The 19,981-nt window shown below is 45.3% G+C and overlaps 1 protein-coding gene across 1 annotated transcript in view; it reads left to right on the forward strand.

The window, feature by feature from the left end:
• The window catches only part of VAT1L (vesicle amine transport 1 like), a 136,994-nt gene that overhangs the window by 57,734 nt on the left and 59,279 nt on the right, over positions 1 to 19,981 (forward strand). Inside the window, exons 4-7 of the mRNA XM_036909328.2 lie at positions 671 to 813; positions 7,093 to 7,196; positions 9,327 to 9,382; positions 12,965 to 13,159. Coding sequence (XP_036765223.2) covers positions 671 to 813; positions 7,093 to 7,196; positions 9,327 to 9,382; positions 12,965 to 13,159 — 498 coding nt within the window. The remainder of the gene's footprint in view (positions 1 to 670; positions 814 to 7,092; positions 7,197 to 9,326; positions 9,383 to 12,964; positions 13,160 to 19,981) is intronic.

Genomic DNA, 19,981 nt, shown 5'->3' on the forward strand with positions numbered 1-19,981 from the left:
GTGGATAAATACTCCAGCTTCCTCACCACTTGGTTGGGATAGCAGGTGTATTCTACCCTTGCTCATGGAGTTCCCCAGAGGGATTGAGTTGTAGGAACCCCTGGTGGATATGGACTTGATAAAAAGCCTATAATGGCTGCCTTCTATTCCTATCTTGATATCCTGGTATTTCCTGCAATCATATTCCAAATAAAGCACTATCAGATCCTTGCCTCAGGCTCTGTTTCTGGGGACCCAAACTAAGATATTCCCTTAGGCCCCTAGGCAGTAGGTACCATTATTGCTAATTTATAGATGAGGAACCTGAGGCTCTGTGTGGTTACATGAGTTGTTATCTTGGTGCTCAGTTTCGCTGGCTCACACTCACTTTCCTCTACACTAGTGGTTTGCAACCGAGGGAGATTTTTTTTGTCTCCCAGGGGATGTTTTGAAATATCTGGAGACATTTTTGGATGTCACAATGGGGGGGGGGGGTTCTACTGGCACCTGGTAGGCGGAGGCCAGGATGCTGGTAGATGTCAATGCACAGTTCAGCCCCTACAACAAAGACTAATTGAACCTAGAAAAGGTGAACAGTGGCAAGGTTGAGAAATCCTGCTCTACACCCAGCAAGCCTGGTGGTCGGGTGGTAGCTCTCCTGTGTGACTTTCCTATTGTGTTTCACTTCCAGGGCCAGGCTGTGGCTCAGCTGTGCTCCACTATCCCCAATGTGACTGTCTTTGGAACGGCTTCCACTTTCAAGCATGAAGCCATCAAAGACTCTGTGACCCACCTCTTTGACAGAAATGCAGACTATGTGCAAGAAGTGAAAAGGTAAAGGTTTGCTCCCGGGTGGTCCTTGCTCTTTTCTCTCCTACAGAGCAGTAGCACTCATTTAGAGGGGGGTGATAATAACAATAATAGTAGTAACAGGAAACATATATATTGGAGGCCTGGCATTCCTAGCTCTGTGACGAACACTTTGCATCTATTAGCTCATGTACTTCTCTCAAAAGATAGACCTTCGCCTGCCTGAGAAACCCTATTATCCCTGTTTGGGAGAGGATAAAACCAAGGGACAGAGCAGTCCACTAACTCACGAAGCTAGATTATGACAGCTGCTATAACACTACCTTAGCACAGAGAGGCTTATTTCTCAGTCATTCACCTAACAACCCAGGGAAATGTGGATTACAATCTGGCTGTGACTGAGAGCCACCGAGGGACCAAAGGAGTGACACAACCAGCTTTGGGTTTTGAACAGTCACTGGTAGTGTGGAGAGAAGGAATGGGAGGTGGGAAGGGCTGCAGGCGGGGAGAGCAGGCGGCTGGCTGCTGTCGGGGGCTAGCAGAGGGGGACCCTGGTTTAAACCCAATCCCTATTCCACCTAGGATCCCAAAGCCATCGATCACGGCCACGTGTATGTCAACACAGGGAATCAGATGGAAAACCCAGTTGCCACCCCACTTCCGGGTGATTTGTGTGTGCCACCCGGCTGCTGCTCAGGGCATGAGGCTGACTCTCGGGTTCTGCTTCACTCGGGGCCCCTGAGGGAATTCGGAGATGTCCCAGAGCCACTGTTGGCTTATTTTCATTTTCCAGCCCTGAGCTGTAAGGTGTGAAGGAAGGAAGTTGTCCACTTAGCATCGTAATAAAGAAACGACTCTCTCCAAATCACACAATAAGATGAAAATGTAAAAGGACTAGAGGATGTTGTTGTTTGAGGTGATAGATTCAGACCAGATTAGGTGACGCTTGGGACATTTCTTGGAGAGTCTTTTGATGGTCTAAATTTTCAGATCTGCCTTTAAATTTGAATGTAGATATTTGCAAAGAATTTAAGGTTGCCCCAATATTTATGGTGGGATGTGAAAAGAGAGCTTTGAAGCTAGATATTAGAAGTTCACCAGCCGTTTCTCAGATGTCTGGAGATTGCAGGCATATTTTCAAGTCTTCCAGGTTAGACCTTTGCCTGCCTTCTGAGCCCTCAGGCAGCCTGCATCTTGCAGCTGCAGTATGGAGGATCCAAAAGGAGCTCAGTGCCACTGGGGGTGGGAGCATGTGTGAAGTAGTGAGAGGGGACAGTGAGAGGTGGCTGGTCTTCTGAAAAAGTGACCATCCATAAGCAGGACACTCCTGCCTCCCCATTGTCCATGTAGTGCCTCCATCCCCTGTTCCTCCCGTCCTTGGTCTGCTGCCTCTAGCCTTTCAATCCATGATGAATGCTGATGTCAGAAAAGCAAAGGGTAACAGCATCTGAGACCCACCTCACCACCACCCTCTTTCAAATGTGACTTCCAACAGCTCCTGTGTGTCAGGGCAGAGACTCTGGGATTGGGCTAAAAATGACTGGGAAGCTGCAAATATGTTTATGCCCTCTGTCGCACTAATCCTTCCCTCAGGAAAGAATCAAAAGGGAGATAAAAGCAACAGGCACACGTTGCCCATTGCAGAGCTAAGCACGGCTTCTGCATCCCTGTAGTGCTCAGCAGAAGCTGACAGGGTGAATTGTAGCATTGTCTGTAATAGCAAAAATTCAGAACCAGCCCCCATTATCAACAAAAGGGAAACAGTTCAGTAGATTATGCTACACCCACACAGTTGAGTTTATGCCACCCCTAAAAAATGATAATTATGAAGACTCTGTCACAGAATGAAAAAAAAATATCCACGGTAGCATATTGAGTGAAAAAGCAGAGTGCCAAATTCTAGCTACACTGTGATCACAGCTTTGTATAAATTCTTGGCACATAAGGACATAAAATGAAAGGAGAGGGGGAAAGATCCAGCCACTAATATGCAATGGGAGTGGAATACAGAGTGAGTCTTCTTTATTTTTTGATCACAGATATTGTTACACTATCTTGGGTGTGATAAACTAGAAAAAAACAATTACCATAACATTTCTTGAGAGGAAAATTCTTTTATAAGCCAGTCAGTTGGTAAGGTTCTTCTGAACATGTTCTCAGCCTTGACTCAGGCACAGTAAAGGGGAAACGTTTATAATATGGACCTAACCTTGACATCACTTAGCCCTTCTTCTGGGAAGGAGGGGTGACTATGCTTGAAACCAAGTAGAAGAGTTCGAAGCCTTGAATCATGTGCATCTGCACACTGTAAGGACTTTAAAAATAAAGAGGAGAGAGATACCAGAGAGAGTGCCAAGGCAGACACCCCTAAGGGCGTGCTTGCAGGATGGGATGGTTTGCAGAAGGTAGAGGGAGAATGGGAGTGAATCCCAGGCCAGGCAGGTGGGCAGGGGCCAGGCGGGTGACAGCACCAGGCCTTGCTGGCCTGGCCTCTCATTCTGCTGAGCACTATGAGTAGGGCATTGTATGTGCATCTCAGACAGCCCTACAAGGTGCACATTCCTCATTTTACCTACAAAGAAACTGAGAATTAGTGGAAATTAGTGAATGCCTAATCACCTGGAGAGAACAGAGAGATGGTGAACCAGAAAGGATTTCAAGAGGGGGGCAGGGCCAAGAACGTGTGGGGCCATCAACAATAAATAAATACTCAGGAGAGCCAGGCACCGTGCTCAGCACCCTTTGAAAAGCCTGTTGTGTGTGGGGTGCTATGTTCAGTCATCTGTGAGAAGCCTACTGTGTACTGCGAACTGTGCTGGATGCTCTGAAATCGCCTCACTCCCTGTTGCTAGCTTGGAGGTGATGGTTAAAGCTATGGCACAGATGAGTTATCGGAGAAAAGGGAATCGAAACAGGAACGGAGTGGAGTGGAGTGGACACTCCCAGAAACTGGTGGGGGGTGCTGAGAAACGAGGATGGCCCCGTGCTTCTGATGAGCTACCTAGCTCTGCTTGTGGTTTTCACGACTATCCCATTCAAAGAACTGCTAAGGTGTCCCTCACTGTGAGTGTGGTTGAGGGAGGCCCCGCGCCAAGGCTACTTATGGGGCCTGGAGCATTTCAAATGGACCAGCCAGTCCCACTCAGTGTGAGCATTGATTGGCCTTGTGCTGACTGAGTGGGGGTGGAACACTTCACTTTCCGACCTCCTACCTGAGGGACATTTCTAACCTCCAAGGGAGCTAACAGATCAAGCGTCCTCATCCTTCTAAAGGATGCAGTGACAGCAGGCAAGGAGCAAATTGGTGGCTTCTTTGCCAAGTCCTGTGCATGTGAAAAGGGTATCTTACCTGATTCAGCTCTAAAAATGCTGGCAAAGCATATCTCTTGGCATCCCTGTTTGAAATAATATGGACTCGCTCAGGATAAATATTTTAAAAGATGAAATTTAAGTCAGAATTCTTCGAAGACTCAATTAAACTGACTGCTTCTCAGAGCTCTTTGCTAAAGCAATGCTTCCATAATTATACTGGCTTGAACATTTCTGAAGTGATAAGTTCAGAATAGAGGAAGGGCCACCCACTTTGGGGTTAACCTAGACTGAGGTTTGAATTTCAGGCATACCAGTTACATAGGCCTGGGAAATGTGCTGCATCTGAGAACCTCCATTTCTTCTTCAAAAAATGAAGTTAAAATGCCTCCTAGACTTGTTGTGAAGACTAATTATGAAATGCCTGGGATGTAGCATAACTCAGAAAATGTGTTTCCTTTGAAGGAAGCATACATAGAGAGACCAGAACACCAGTCTTCAAATGTTTTCTTCATTCCCTTGCATCCATTCATTTTTCATTCATTTACTCCTTCATTCATCCAATCAGTTACTATGCCAGCAAGATAAAGGGTGAGGATACTACAGTAAACAGTATAAACATGGCCCCTAGGTCATGGGACTTACGTTTTGGTGGAAGAGACAGTCCATAAATAAGTAAACAAGTAAGTAGAGTGATTACAGCCATGATAGATAATAATTACAACTCATGATAGATATGAGTATAGATACTGAAGCATAAAGGAAGCTAAAAGAGATAATTTGGAGGTGGGGGCTGCCACTTCAGTTGGGTGATTAGTTACAACTTTTCTGGGGAAGTCACATGTGAGTGAGACCTGAAAGGAGAGAAGGAATCAGCTCTTAAGGAAAACTGGGGAAAAGCTTTTCAGGCAGAGATTATAGCACATGCTAAGGCCCTGAGGTAGAAAAGTTTGAGGGATAGCTAGAAAGTCAGAATGCCTTGAGCAGTTAGTGGGAAGTGAGGATGGGGAAGTGGACAGGAGCTTACAGGTTACCCTGGCTGTGGCCTGCTCTGCATTGCTGCAGAACCAGCGTCCACAGGATAGCTACCAAGACCAGGTAAACAGCTAATGGAGGAGGTATGATGGGCAGTTTGTGCAAGAAAATGTGGACTCACAAGTAGAATGTAGATAAGAGGAGCACCAGGCAAGGAGTGGGCAGTTAGGACAGGCAGGTCCTTCGGGGGGTGCCCTGGAAGGTGTGCACAGCCTAGAATTTGGAAGGCTTCTCCTGAGCACAGGTGGGCATCCTGCAGGCAAGGAGAGAGGTCTTAGGGAAATGGAGTTCAGAGAGAAGACTTGATGGCCTAGGAGGGCTGGTTAGTAGAAGCAGAGCAAGGTCCTACTTCCATAGGAGTGAACAAACTTGGCATAAAAAGGGCCTGGTAGAGATTAGGAAAACAGGAGTATAGTTACTCAGCCCATGATTAAAGGTGGAGACCCAATCACTGGTTGTGAAGTACCCGACTATAGCCCACCACCAAAGGCTGTGTACTGCACCTCCCACCTCTTCAGCCTAACCTGGCAGCAAGCTCCCTCTCATTTTCTTTACTCCAGCCAAACTGACTGCTTCCCAGGCTTCCTGCTCATCAGGCATCCTCCCACCTAAGGGCCTTTGCACATGCTGTTCCTCCTGCCTGGAACACTATTCCTGCCACTCTACCTAGATAACTCCTCCACTTTCTACTTCCCCAGGGATCCCTTCTCTGGCAGGCCTGATTAAGCAAATTCTAGATTTACACAGTCTCATAGTGTATTTATGGCACTAGACGCCATTCAGTTTCAATGTGTAATTATTGGTTAATGTCTGCCAAATGTAAGTTCAAAAAGGGGAGAAATCAAATCTGTGTGGTCTCACCACTACATCCCCCAGTGCCTAGTGAAGTGCCAGTGGTAAATATTTAATGAACAAATTAATTATTAATTTTTTAAAAAGCTAGTTTGGATGCTAGTTTGGCTCCTGAGTAACTGGCTTAGACCAGTTGTTCTCAAGTGTGGAGCCAGAATCAACAGCATCAGCTTCTCTTGGAAACATACTAGAAATGCAAATCCTTCAGCCTCACGCCAGATCAACTCAATCAGAAGCTAAGGAGAGCAGGGAAGGGAGAGCAAATTGCAGTCTGTGTTTTAAAGATCCCCCCATGAGATTCCAGTGCACACTTAGGTTTGAGATCCACTGGCCCAATTCCCTAGTTCTGAATTTACAGGTGGGGACTTGAAAGGACACACTTGGGCAGGTAAGAGCTCTAGTAGGTAGAAGTTAAGCTGAGCATTTCTGATGGGCCTTTGTACCGGGCTGGATTTCGGACTTGACTTAAGGACTCCTATTTATTTTGCTGAATAGAAGTTTGCAAGTTAAATTAACATGCCTTTTTAGCTTCACTGAGGAGGGAGGTGGGGAGCAATGAAAACCTGGGCCCTGCTAAATCAGGAGCTCCGTGAAGACAGGGAACTTGGTTATGTTCGCTGCTCTCACTTCAGCACCTGGGACAGAGCCTGGCTCTGGTTCCCCGAACACGCCTGTGGAGTTGACTTACGGTGTGACGGTTATGTGGCTGGCAATAGGCCAAGCATTTCATTTGTCACCTCATTTCATTCTTGACAAAGCAACTTGCTCTCTCCACTTCACAAAGGAGGAAATGAAGGCTCTGAAGTTGAGTGAAATGGCTAGACAGCAATTCAAACTGACTGACACCCAAGCTTGTTCTCCCAACCAGAGGCTGATTCCTAATTATCAGCCACCAGCCAGATTCTGAGCGGTCTCCAACCTTGTGAAATTCTTATAGTTGTACCCAGGAGGATAAATCCACTTCTTGGACTCTGGCCCTCTTTATTGCAATTCTGAGAGCTCTCACTGTGATTCTGGGAGTGAACGATGGGACACAAGGAGGGAAAGGGAATGACAGTTTGGACCCTGACAGGTTACAGAATTTTCCTTTGTGTTCACACCATCTAGAATTTCTGCTGAAGGAGTGGACATTGTTTTGGATTGCCTGTGTGGGGACAACACTGGGAAAGGTCTCAGCCTTCTCAAACCACTGGGAACCTACATTTTATATGGTAAGTGCTCAAGAGAAGCAGGGGACATGGCCAGTGACAGGGGACACTGCACGTGTGCTTACAGATGAAGGCTCTGGAAAATGAAATATGTTGATATGTTGGGATAATGAGATTGGGGGATTTAATTTTTACATGTTTTCTATAATATTACTATTGCTGTTATTTTCAATTATTAGAGTAACATATGTGCCTACTGCCCTATTACCCCCATGAATACTCCTCATTCTAAACAGGATAGAGCAAGGCCAAGCCAGTGTAGTTACTGAGCTGGGACTTGACTACAGAAGGTGCTGATGGGAAATATTAGTGGCTTCAAAGGAGGTTCAAAATGAAGGCATGAAGGACTCACAGTTGGATGGGGAGGAGTGGCTAAGATACGAGGATTTTCAGGGAGGTTCTTTAGTCCTGGAGATGAAGGTGCAAAGTGCAGACCCTCCTCCCTTTGAACTACTCCTGTATGTCTCAATCAAGAAAGAAGCCCTGGATGGTGGGCTCACACATCTGCTTTTGCAGCCACTTATATGCTTTTGGATTTAGGGGGCTTATGAAAGGTTTTCTCCGGCAGAATGAGGTTCCAGAGCTTCCTATCTCTCTTCTCTTCTGTCACACGCATGCAAACATTAGTCGTCACAAAGTAAAAAAAAAAAAGCATATCTGAAGCAAGATGTCACATTCTAAAGCTGAATGACACTAAGATTACATGATGTTTCAGATTTTTGGCACCTCTGTCCCCTGTAGGTGCAATAGAAAAGTGAGCCTTAGCTCTGTATAACTCAGAAAAAAAATACTCATTTCCTTGCTGTAAGCTGAGAAGCTTACAAAATATATTTGAGAAGTACAGATAGTCCAGCATCTTTTTGTCATCATCTTTATGACACGTAGAAGGAATAAGCTTCCCACTGCTGAAATGTTCTGGGATTCTCAATAGTGGCCACACATTTTATAATCTTTGCAGTTGGAGACATAATTTTTAAATTACTGCTATTGACAAAAGAAGCTATGAATGTCAAGGCACAATGTAGGGATGGATACTGGATATGACTAATATGTGACTCAAATGCAGATGGATAGTTGATTCATCCTTACTTATTTATCAGCTGTATTTTTGTCCCAGTTCCATGATATCATATTGGCAGAATACAACTAGATCATCTCATAAGTACCTAATAGATTACAATCATTCTTGATTGCTAAGTAATCAAAGTCTGGTACCGTAATGTTTGGTGGGAGTTACCCCATAAAAGCAGGAGGAGCAATTAGCTAACTTTTTAACACAGGCCAAATAATTAAGTTTAAAACATTGTATTTTCACTAAATAACAGTTCTCTGAGAAGGACTTGCTCCCAATCTTTGGGGAAAGGTGGGAAAGTCCTTGAAAAGGCACCAATATGGTATCTGATGTGTTAAAAGCTCTCTCACCCCCTCTCACCTCCAGGAATCCCACAAAGGGGTCTTTTCTCTTTGTAAGAGCACCTTAGGGATCTTTCCCAACTCTACGTCTCATCTGCCTTCTGAACACTGTTGTTTCCATTAGTAAATCTCAGTTTCTCACACATTTGCTTCAAGTGGTTTTCACCTTTATGCCTAGACCTCTTTGGAACTAGTATGTTGGTTACACCATTTCCTTGGCTTCTGAATCTGTTTTCACCCTCACCTACTCTTCTGTACCTTATTTTTCCCATCCATCTAAATTCTAGCTCAGCCCTAACTCTCTCTGCCACTTATGTACCCAGCTCCAGTCAGAGTCCAACCTCCTCATTTGTCAAGGAATCAAATTCAAATCATAAAGTAGAATCATGTAGGGGTTCACTTCTTAGTCTTGAAGAACAGAACCAACCATTTCAGCAACTCATCATTTTATCATGACCTACATCACCTATAGTTTTGCAACATGCCTGTTTCCAAAGTAATGACATGATCACCTTGAGAAATATTACCTCCCCTTTGAGCCAGTGACACTTGGCTAAAATTAAGTCAACTGGACACCACCCATCCATTTCCCTTTTTCTTCCAAGGCTGGATTACATTTATTTTCAAGTTCTTGACCACAGAACTGCCATTCTTCCATGTGTAGCAAAAGATGCTGATTTTCATTAGCAATAGCTTGACTTGGGAATCTTCCATTTGCAGGTTCATCCAATATGGTGACTGGAGAGACCAAGAGCTTCTTTAGCTTTGCAAAATCAGTAAGTATCTGCACACGTTGAACGTGCTTTGGTCATGCAGTGATTTGCATGTTGTGAGCTCTCCCATCCAAGGATTTGACCCGATAACCTAAATCGTGTTTGTCCCTCATCTGCATCATCCATTTTCAGTAAAACCTGCATTCCTCCCCTTCTCACTACACATGCGCAAGACTGTATATACACTTGGGTTGCTTTTGTCTAAATGAAGCACAGAGGTTGTCAGAGAAACTCAAGAAAACTTCCTTTTCATTTTAACAGAGATGACTTAAGTGTTGGTGTTTTTAAATATTGGTCAAAAATAAACTTAGCCTTAGTGCATTTTATGTGCTCCCTAGAAAGAATGACCATTTGGTTTGGCTACTTTCTGACCAGGTGTCTGGGGATACTTGAAATTTCTCTGTATCTTCATACTTTTGAAGAGGAGATACAAATGGGATCTTACAATTTTAGCAAGCTCTTGGGGTGATTTTGGACAAAAGCAAGTTCGTGAATCCTTAGTGTAAATAATCATGCTTTGAACACAGTGGTTACGTTGCCTGCAATGAGAAGTAACATCTCTGGGCATTCATCCCACTAGGAGCCTATTCAGATCTACATTCCCACCTAGAGCAACACTTGCTAGAATTAAACCAGTTTGGGCTTGAACTTCAGTTCTTACCTCCACCCCAACAACAGGGGATCGCTGCTTCTCATAAGAGCTTGCTTTTGTCTTCTCTCCTCTCAGCCTCCTAAAGCAGCCAGTGTGACACTGATTGATTCACTTGCTTCACAAGCATCTTCTGAGCACCTACAGTTTGTGGCATGTGCCAGACACCAGGGTATCACAGTCAATGAGATGGGTACATTTTTAGACCCTCTGTAACTTATATCTAATGAGGGAGACAAACTGAAATAAGTACAACATATTAATAAGATGAATATAAATAGTCATAAAACCTCTGCAAGGGACAGAAATGGGCTCTGAAATAGTGAACAGCAGGATGGAGGCATTGTGAATAGGGTGGCCAGGGAAGGCCATAGGAATGGGTATGGAATTTATTCTTAGGGTGTCCATATGCCCCCTCATTGCCAACACTGGCTGACAAAAGCATCACCCCCGAGACATTCCCTGATTCTGGAATGACTAGTGCTCCCTGCCCTGTGAGAAGAATTAGAGGACCTGCCTTTGCATTTGAACTTTGAAGTTCAGGTCAAGGATCAGCCCAAGTACAGAATCTGCAAGGGAGCAAGAGTAGAATCTAATGAAGGATGCCGTCAGGAGCGTGTTCCCTGAAGACAGGCTTTGTGGCGCTCACAGCTGTTTCATTGCTATGGCTGTAATTAACGTGATGCTGACAGCCTGCTGTGGGTAACCAAATTGGTCCCAAATTACATACAGTTGTAAGAAGTGTTTTCCCTTCCTCCCCTAAATGCACAGTCACAACACACAGTGTTAATGAAATAATTGCAGCGTGCCCAGGTTCCATGAGGGCACTCAGGAAGCAGCCAGGAAGGAGGCTGAGGTTCTCCTGGCTGAAGAGGGAGTCCCGTTTTCCAGGATGCTTTATGTATACTTGGAGGTCAAGAATGAACATTGTTGCCCTTCAGAGGCCTGGTCTGTTTATTAGCTGGTCATTTAGAAGCCAGTTGAAGATAGGGCATGCCAAGGAGTGGAATGGTGGCTTTGCTCTGGAAGGTTCTAGAAAGATACTTCCTTTTATCCATTGGAGAAAGGCTTAGAGATTAAAGACATATTTGGCATCATACAGAAATGTCTCCTTTAACCATGTTCCACCTTAAAACTTTAGAGCTTGTTAAACTCTTTGTCAAACATGCCACTTGCTTTTAGACCATAGTGATGGTTATAATAACAGGTGAAGTTAATGTTTACAGAGAGTCTGACTCCAAATTCAGAGCTCTTACTCACAAAATCAAAAACATTTCTTACAACGTAAGATGATAATATAACAATTTCATTTTGAGAGAGGACCTACTCTATGTCAGACACTGTTCTAAATACTCTGCATGTGTTAATGCATTTATTCCTCATGACAACCCCATGAGGTACAGAAAGGAAACTGCACAGAAAGGTTACCTTATTTGCCTAAAGTTGCACAGCTAGTAAGTAGCAGAACTGGGATTTCAAAATCAGGCATTCAGCTCTTGAACTCACTTTAACCACAACTGGGCAGCAGTCGTGGGTTCAGCAAGCATTCCTTTCACTAGCATTGATTGCAGACACCCTGTGAATCAAGTTATTAACCATTTCCCTACCTTTGCTTTTGTACAAGCCATTCATGGCCAAATCCATGTCTCCCAGCCTCCAGGCTGTGGGGAAATGTACACTGGTAAAGAATTTTGTGCATGAAACTTATTCCTGTTTTCAACCTTTCTCACACACATTTTGCTAACGATACAATTTTCCCACTTAAAAATATGTCAAGATCTTTTACTTCTGTGAGCCTACCAATCCTGGGAAATAGCAAGATACAAATCAAGTAAAAATGTAAATATTATAAATGTTCACAAATGACCATCATATTCCTCTTTGCCTTCGACATTAAGCTGATACTAACCATTTCACCTCTTAGAACCCTCTAGAAACTAGAACTTTGAATTCCTAAATTCTAACCAGCACCCAAGGAAATGCAATTAAATCCGAACAAAGCAGTTAAATAACCATTTATGTAGTTTGTTAATGGATTACCTACTTACTTTCTTGTGGGAGATGAGAGACTAGAACGAGCAGCCATCTTTGCTACTTAAGTGTGTCCCACCTAGGACTTTGGGGCTAGTGACATTTGGGGCTGGATAATTCTTTGTGGGAGGGGCTTTCCTGTGCCTGTAGGATGTTTAGGAGCATCTCTGGCTTCTACCCACTGATGCATTAATTTTCCCTCCAGGCATCTCAGCAAAAAAAAGGCCCCCAACATTACCATATGTCCCATGGGGGGTCAAACTTCCCCCAGTTGAGAAGCACTGATACTAGGGCTTCTTCGCCCTGCTGTGCTGTTCCCTCTTCCCTTACCCTTCCTTACTCTGCTTCATCTGACGGACTCCTACCCACCTTTGCAGGCTTGCTGCTACTCCCCGCTAGAAAACCCGCTCCTGTAGTCAGAAGCGTTACTCCCACCGTGTCACCGTCACACTCTGGAACTTCTCTGCCACTCTGCTCCCTTCACCGACCCTGTCCCCACCACCACCACCATTCACTAAGCCTAACACTTTACACTAAATCTTCCCAGGACACCTCGGAGGCAATATCCTGCCACTGTATGCAGCTGAGAAAAATGAATGACAGACAGTAACAGGGGGCGTGTTGCAGAGCCAGCATTCAGCCCTACAGCTGATGGTGACACTGATATGCCTTCGTGTTCCAATTACATAAGGCCTCGTAGTTGTTCCCACCTAGATTCTTCTCATAAGCATCACCGTGCGCTCACAGTAGTGCCTGGCCAAATGGATGCTTAGGAAGATGCATCAGCAGTTAGAGCTGCCACGTGGCCAGCTGGAATCTGTTCACTGCAGCCCTGTCCACCCTGCAGTGCTACAAACACGGCCTGGCCTCGAGTCCTTGTAACCCGGCATCTTCTCTCCCTCCAGTGGTGGCAGGTCGAGAAAGTGAACCCCATCAAGCTGTATGAAGAGAACAAGGTCATCGCGGGGTTTTCCCTTTTAAATCTGCTCTTCAAACAGGGCCGTGCAGGCCTCATTCGAGGAGTGGTGGACAAGCTCATCAGGCTCTACAACCAGAAGAAGATCAAGCCCGTGGTGGATTCCATATGGGCCCTGGAGGAGGTGAGCATGGCGTTTTCCCCCAGCAAATAATCTCTTCTTTTCTGTCTAGGCAGATTTGGGCAGCCAGATACAATCTTTTAGCAACGGATTATTCTCTAGGTTTGTCTGTTTTAAATGAGAGTCTTAAGAGTCACTGTCCTATAGTGACTGGATAGTGAATAGTGTCCTATAGTGAATAGTGTCCTAAAGTGGATGTAAGAAACACTTTTAAGTTCTGTGATGGTTCTCCAACCATGCGCCTCAATATACCATTTTTGCCTTGAACCCTTCCCAAGTGGGCCTCCAAATTCTAGTGGGTGTGTCCAGTACAATTCACTTCGGTTACACGGGAGTGTGAACATTGCTACAGAGCCGTTTCGGTCACCTTGTGGATATATGAGATCCAGGTCAGGGCCGACAGTGGCTCATGGCTGGAACTGGTCTAAACCCAGATGCTCTGTGCCCCTGCGTGGCCTCACTCACCAGTTGCCACATGGGCACTGTAATTATGAATGAATCGCCGGATCTAGTATTGCACTGAGTCTTTTCATTCACTGATCTGCCAGGAGTTCTTGTATTTGAAAGCATTCCTCGATCACAAAAAAATCAAGAACCCCTAATGGAACCTTGAAGGACAGCGAAGCGGGAACTGGATGTACTTACTGGTTTCCGGCGGTACAGGAGCAGCCAGGGTCTAGAAAGCCCTTCAGGACAAAGGACACTTTGGGCTCTTGGGAAGCCAGTCATGGCAGCCCTGCGAGGAGGAAATGAAGGGGTGTGGCCTAGGTTTCAAGAGGCGTTTCCTTAAGAAATCGTCTTATGTCAGGATTTCATGATGTCAGCTTCAGGGAGCCAGGAAGCCCCTGGGAAGTACTTTAAAATACGTGGGAATGTCCTTTTTGTTTGCTTGGCTGGTTTCTGCATTCTGCACGGGTGAGCGCCTTACAGTACAAGTGCTTTTTTGTACTTTTGGGAGGCAGGGACACCTTTGAAAAAGCTGAGAAGCTTCTGTGCAACAGATGGTCGGCATTATCCTGTCAAGAAAGCTGGGACTATTTGCCTAAACAGCAGGATTGCGAAAGTCCAAAAGCTTCAATACACACAGAACTCCCCGTCAAATGTTTGTGGGGTCACCCTGTAACCTATTAGAACTGGTCCTGGACCCATGGGCCCAGAGTACGTCTGTATCTATGCCTGAGACTGCGGTGTCATGGTCTTTAAAAAACCCAACCATCGAAAACCTTTGTTTATTATGATAAAAGAAACACATGCTCATTGTAGGGAAGTCCTAAATTAACCAAGAACTAGGGGAGAAAATAAACTGCAAGCCCACATTCATTCCAGAGATGGTTAACATTGTGAACATTTTGGTTTGCTTTCTTAGGGTCTCTTTTTCTATTGCAGATTCTCCCTGGGATCAGGTAATTGCTAAATTGAATCACATAATCATGCATTCCCTCTGCTGAGTAATTTCCAAGATGGGTAGCCTATTGTAATGCTTTTCTTGAAAATGTTGATTTAATGAGTCAGATATCCATATCATATTCACTGTGGTATCTCAGTGGTGTTAGAGAAAGGCTGGACTGCATGGTTACCGGGTTCTCAGTGGTCAGGGAAAAGGGAAAATGGAATAGTCAAGACCAGGGCTAAGAGATTAACGTGGCCGTGGGGCAGAGCAGGAGGCTTACCCTTAAACCCTGTGTTAAAAAGGACCCAACAGACCTGGTAATATTTAAGTGAGGGGTTTGAAATCCAAGAGGGGTCCAGTTGGGCTAGTGGGTCCTTGTTCTAGTATTTGAAATCGTTCCCCGGTCATAGAGGTAATTGAGTATCAGCAAATATGTGTTGAATAACTACTGTGTAACCAGCACTGTGCAGGGGCTGGGGTACAGCGGTGAACAGAGGGTCACGTGCCCTGGGTTTCATGGGGCTTACATTCAGAGGGCTGCAAGGGGCAGCAAATACTGATGTGAACAAAAATAAGCAGGGTATTTGCCAATTGTAATAAGTTCCTGGAAGGAATTAAATAAGGGAATATGTTGGCAAGTAAGGGGAGGGGGAGGCAGTTTGCTATCTCTTTTTCATTATTACCCCCCAGGGAGACAGACTTCTCCCCCCCACCCCGATCAAACCCCTCTATGAAACAGAAGTATGCCATCTGTGTTTATCTATCACTCTACCTACACATCATCCATGTCCTGTATATATATCTTTATATATCTGCTTTGCAGATTTATTTATAAGATTTTTTCCATCCTCCAAGAACCAGTCTTTACTCCTTTGAGGGGGTGTCATTCCCACTGAGAATGTATGCTGCACAGTGACTTTAGACTTTACACAACGGTAGGGGTCACTGAGCTGGGACATGAAAAAGGCAATACACTGGAAGAGCATCGAGGCAGAGAGATGCTCAAGAAAAAAGGGACCAGAAGAGAAAGATCTTGGTGGATGTGAGGGACAGTGATGTGGCCACTTCCCAGGGATTACTGTGAGCAAAGGAAGGAGTGGTGCGCAGAGAGCCTCCGGGTCAGCAGAGGCCAGACAGACGTCTAAGTCCCATGAAAGGCCACTGCAGGGTCAGGGGTGCCACATGGTGTTCCCAAGGGTGTCACCCTCCAGGGAAGCAGCAGAAATTGTCAGGCACAGTTTCAGGCTTCAGCTGCTGAAGTTCAGTTTCCAGATTTCAATCCAGATGGGAGGGGGCACTAAACTAAGCTCAGCTTCATTAGAGGGGGACCTGGCCAGCTGCAGCTGAGACAAGTAAGGCAGCCAGGGGTACGTCAGTCTGGCTCAGCTGAGGATGCAGACCAGAGGTTCTCAGGATCCACAGAGACCAGAGATGGGGCAGCTACAGCCGGCAGCCGTGGCTGACTGAGGAAGGGGTCAGATGCAAGCAAGTCCAGGGACTTTATTCCAAACGCTTCCCCAATTCACCCACTTCCTTTCATCTCTGCTCATGGCAGTGTAGCTGGAGCTGGACTTCCCCCCTCCTGCCCGACCCCACAGGGCACTCTCCGCCCAGCTGCCCAAGTGGGCTCATCACTGCCTAGTCCAGGTCACCTCCACCCTGCTTAAATCCTCCCACAGCATAACACTGCCCTGGAACAGCGTCTACATGCCTTTCCCTGCCTGGTGCAGCCCTGCCCAGTCTTAACTCCCGCCTTCTCACCGGCCTCACTCCCCCCACCTCACCGCCACTATCCCAGCTTCTGTGGCACGCATATCTCTGTTCCTTGCACCCACCCAAGCCTTTCCTGTCTTGGGCTTTTGAACCTGCTGCTTCGTCTATTTTGCACACTCCTCCAGTGTCACAGAGCTGCTTGCTTCTCATTCGTGTCTCGGCTTCCATGCCACCAATAGAGAGAGGCCCCCCCAAAACCCCTCCTGAAGGTAGCATCCCCTACAGCCACATCTGCCCAGGTCATTTGCTCTCCCTTTACCCTGCCGGATATTCTTCATTGCATTATCACTGGTTGAAATTATCTTGTTTATTTGTTGGTTGACTTGTTTAGACTCTGTCTCCCTTCCAGGGGAATGTAAGCCCTAAATGAAGAAAGCCCTTGAATGTGCTGCTCGAGACCCCAGTACTTGGTACAGAATAGCTGCTCAGTAAACAGGCATTCATGATTAAGTAGGTGAATACAGGGAGATATGACCACTTTAATATTTTCTGCTTGACAATCAAGTGTTTGTTGAATGAATGAACAAGCTATACTAAAACAAGGTATTACTACTTTAGAAATCTTGGGCACAACTCACGTGTGGCTAATCCTTTCTCTGCACGGTAGTATGTTTAGTGGCATCTCTGTACTTTACCTGTGAGAAGCCTAGAGCATCTCCACCATCAGCTGTGACAATATAAAGTATGTCTAGACGTTATCAAATGTCATCCTACTTGGAATGGGGGTGGAGGTGAGGGGGAAAACCTCCCCTAATTGAGAACTATTGGTTTAAAAGAAGCCATATGGGTTAAGACAGTCACCAGGAAAACAAAGGAATCCTAGGTCCCACAGCAGGCGAGTCAATCCACAGGGCAGAGACAGACAACTGTTGCCTGTTTGCCAACATGAACGTCCACAGCCACTCATCGGTAACACCCACTGACTTCCTGAGGGTTCTCTTCTGAAATATTTACAGACATCTGTTCAGAACTGCAGTTGGGCCAAACTCAGCTATCTGCCAAGCCCACACAGCTCTTCTGGGCTTGAAGAGCTTGAGCATGTTTATAACTTGTGACCCTCAAAAGGAGGATTATAATGTTCCCTCCCCCTACCCTTTGGTAAATGATTTCACAAACTGCTTTTCAGGCCAGTTCTATAATTTCATCTTTGGAATATAAAGTCTATAGGGATTAAAAGAAAACTTTCCTGGGCTCTCTGAGCCCTCCAGCTAGAAGATTTAATAATATCGGAGATGATAAGGGTTTCTTTTTAGCCATCTGTCCTGACTATTGTAAATTTAATACATGAAACAGAGCAGATATGCCCCAGACCCAGCTTTGCTACCAGATATTAAATGTGCAACTGTACTTTAAGATGGAAAAAAGTTAATCTCTCCAAACAGTTCAGAGGTGAGAAAGGGACAAAAAAATACTTATATTTGTCAACCAAGCGGCAGTGACATTATTGAGCACCTGCTGTGTGCTGTACTATTTTAGGATGTCAAGTCTACAGAAGGAATAGGCTTTATGTTTCCTGACCCTTGAGTTTATGATCTAGTTTCTGAGCAACACTAAGACCTACGAAACAATGAGTAGCTTAGCGTTCAATCACGGGGTGTTGTTTTCAGGTGCCACTGGATTGGAAAATGGGAAAGAATGATATTAAGTGAGAGTGAATGTCCAGAGGTGGTTTCAAGAATAAGGTGGGACTTTGTTGAGATTGGAAGGATACAGAGTCAGAGTGAAAAAAAACAACAACAAGGTATTACAAGCAGGAGGGACAGTGTGAACAAAATCCCAGAAGTCCGAGTAAGTCTGGGGTGGGTTAGGGTTGAGAGGTGTGAGCTAAACAAAGCAGAGGCGGCTGGCTGAGCAGGAGAGGAAATAAGCTGGTTTTGGTCAATGGAGCCGATTCTTGGAGGGCTTTGCTGCCAGGCAGAGGAGTCTGAGTTGATATTCTGGGTGAGGAAGGGGGGCCTCAGGAGCACTCACCATGTGATCTTTCCAGTTCCCAGAAGCCCATCCTGGTCCCAAGTATGACACTGGGAAGACCCACAGCTGGGCTGTGTGGCTGTGGCCTCCGATTCAGTGTCTTTTCCCACCTGCCATTGAATAGTATGCAGAGGGCCCTGTTATGAGCAGAAATGGGCTTCCTAAATTCATTTGTTGAAGCCCCAACCCTCAGGACCTCAGAATGTGATAGTATTTAGAGAGAGGGCCTTTAAAGAAGTTAAAACAAGGCCTGTGGGTGCCCCTAATTTAATCTGAGTGGTGTCCCTCTAAAAAAGAGGAGAATTAGGATGTACAGACACACTGCTGATGCACAGGGGAAAATCCATATGAGGACTCATGAAAAAATGGCCACCTGCAGGCACAGGAGAGGCCCCGGAATGAAACCAGCCCTGCTGACCCTTGGCCTTGGCCTTCTGGCCTAGACACTGTGAGGAAGTCAGCTTCTGCTGTTTGAGCCTCCTGGTCTGGGAGCTTTTGTTATGGCAGCCTCAGCAAACTGATACAGGGTTGCATGGAGATCTTGGTGGTATAATAAAATAATGAACAATGATCATATATTAATAAAACAATGATAATTAACAATAAAAGAATTGATATAATTTATAAAATAATATCTTCTATTAAAGGCATTATCTACAGTGTTCTATAACATTATTTACATAAACATCTATGATTGAGCTCTGTAATATGTATGGTACACATGTGGCTATTTAAATTTTAGTGAATTAAGATGAAGTCAAATTAAACATCCAGTTCTCTAGTTCTATTAGGCATGTTTCAAAGGCCAGTAGCTACATGTGGCCAGAGGTTACCCTGCAGGACCACGCAGACATGTAAGACTGCTCTCATCCGGGCAGAAGTCTGCTGAAGCTGGTCGGTGAGACGATGTCATCCTTCTGTTTGAAGGTAGGAAAAAGCTCGCCTCCCCAGCAACCTGGCACGATTCACCTTTTACTAAATTATGTTAACCATGCCCTTCCCTGTGGATCTCTCCTTACCTGGACCGTTGTGAACACCACTATCCAAATGCACTCACATATTTGATGTAAGTGCCCCTAATTCCTCATTATGTGACCCCTGCATTTTTATCTTCATGTTAATAGTTGTGGTTTAATTATACGGGTATCTTTCATCATATGCCATTGCAAAACTTATACAGAGATAGGTCTGCTTAAAAGAATAAATGAAGGAAAAATCATGTGATGCTGAGCTTGCCAGGCACCCTTATCTGTGTCAGAGCAAAAGGGTGACTTGATAAAAGGAAGATTAATGTTGAACACCAGCAGCAGAGAAGGTGGAATGACTCAAGAGACAAGGCTGAGTGGGGGTGTGATTGTCAGTTTCAAAAAGGCTACGGGCTTCAACTCCAGCACCAGCCTGGGAATTCTGGAGAGGATGAAGCCAAGCATCTGAAACAGATGCCAAACTCAAACTCAGAGAAAGACTTAAGAAGAAACCGTGGACATTCCACTTAATTATGGCAGGTGGCAACTGGCTGGCATGCACCTCCTTTAAAGGTTTTGAAGCTCCTTAGAGGCACAGCTGGGTGTGGGGAGAGTAATTCAAAAGCATCACTTCAAAGCAGGCAATGTGTGTTGCCCCTGTGCACATCAGTTTGGAGCACGGGCTAGGGGCAGCGGGTCTGGCCAGGAGGCCACGGGACACTTTTA

Source organism: Manis pentadactyla, chromosome 15 (genome assembly GCF_030020395.1).
Source record: "Manis pentadactyla isolate mManPen7 chromosome 15, mManPen7.hap1, whole genome shotgun sequence".
NCBI classification, from domain to species: domain Eukaryota; kingdom Metazoa; phylum Chordata; class Mammalia; order Pholidota; family Manidae; genus Manis; species Manis pentadactyla.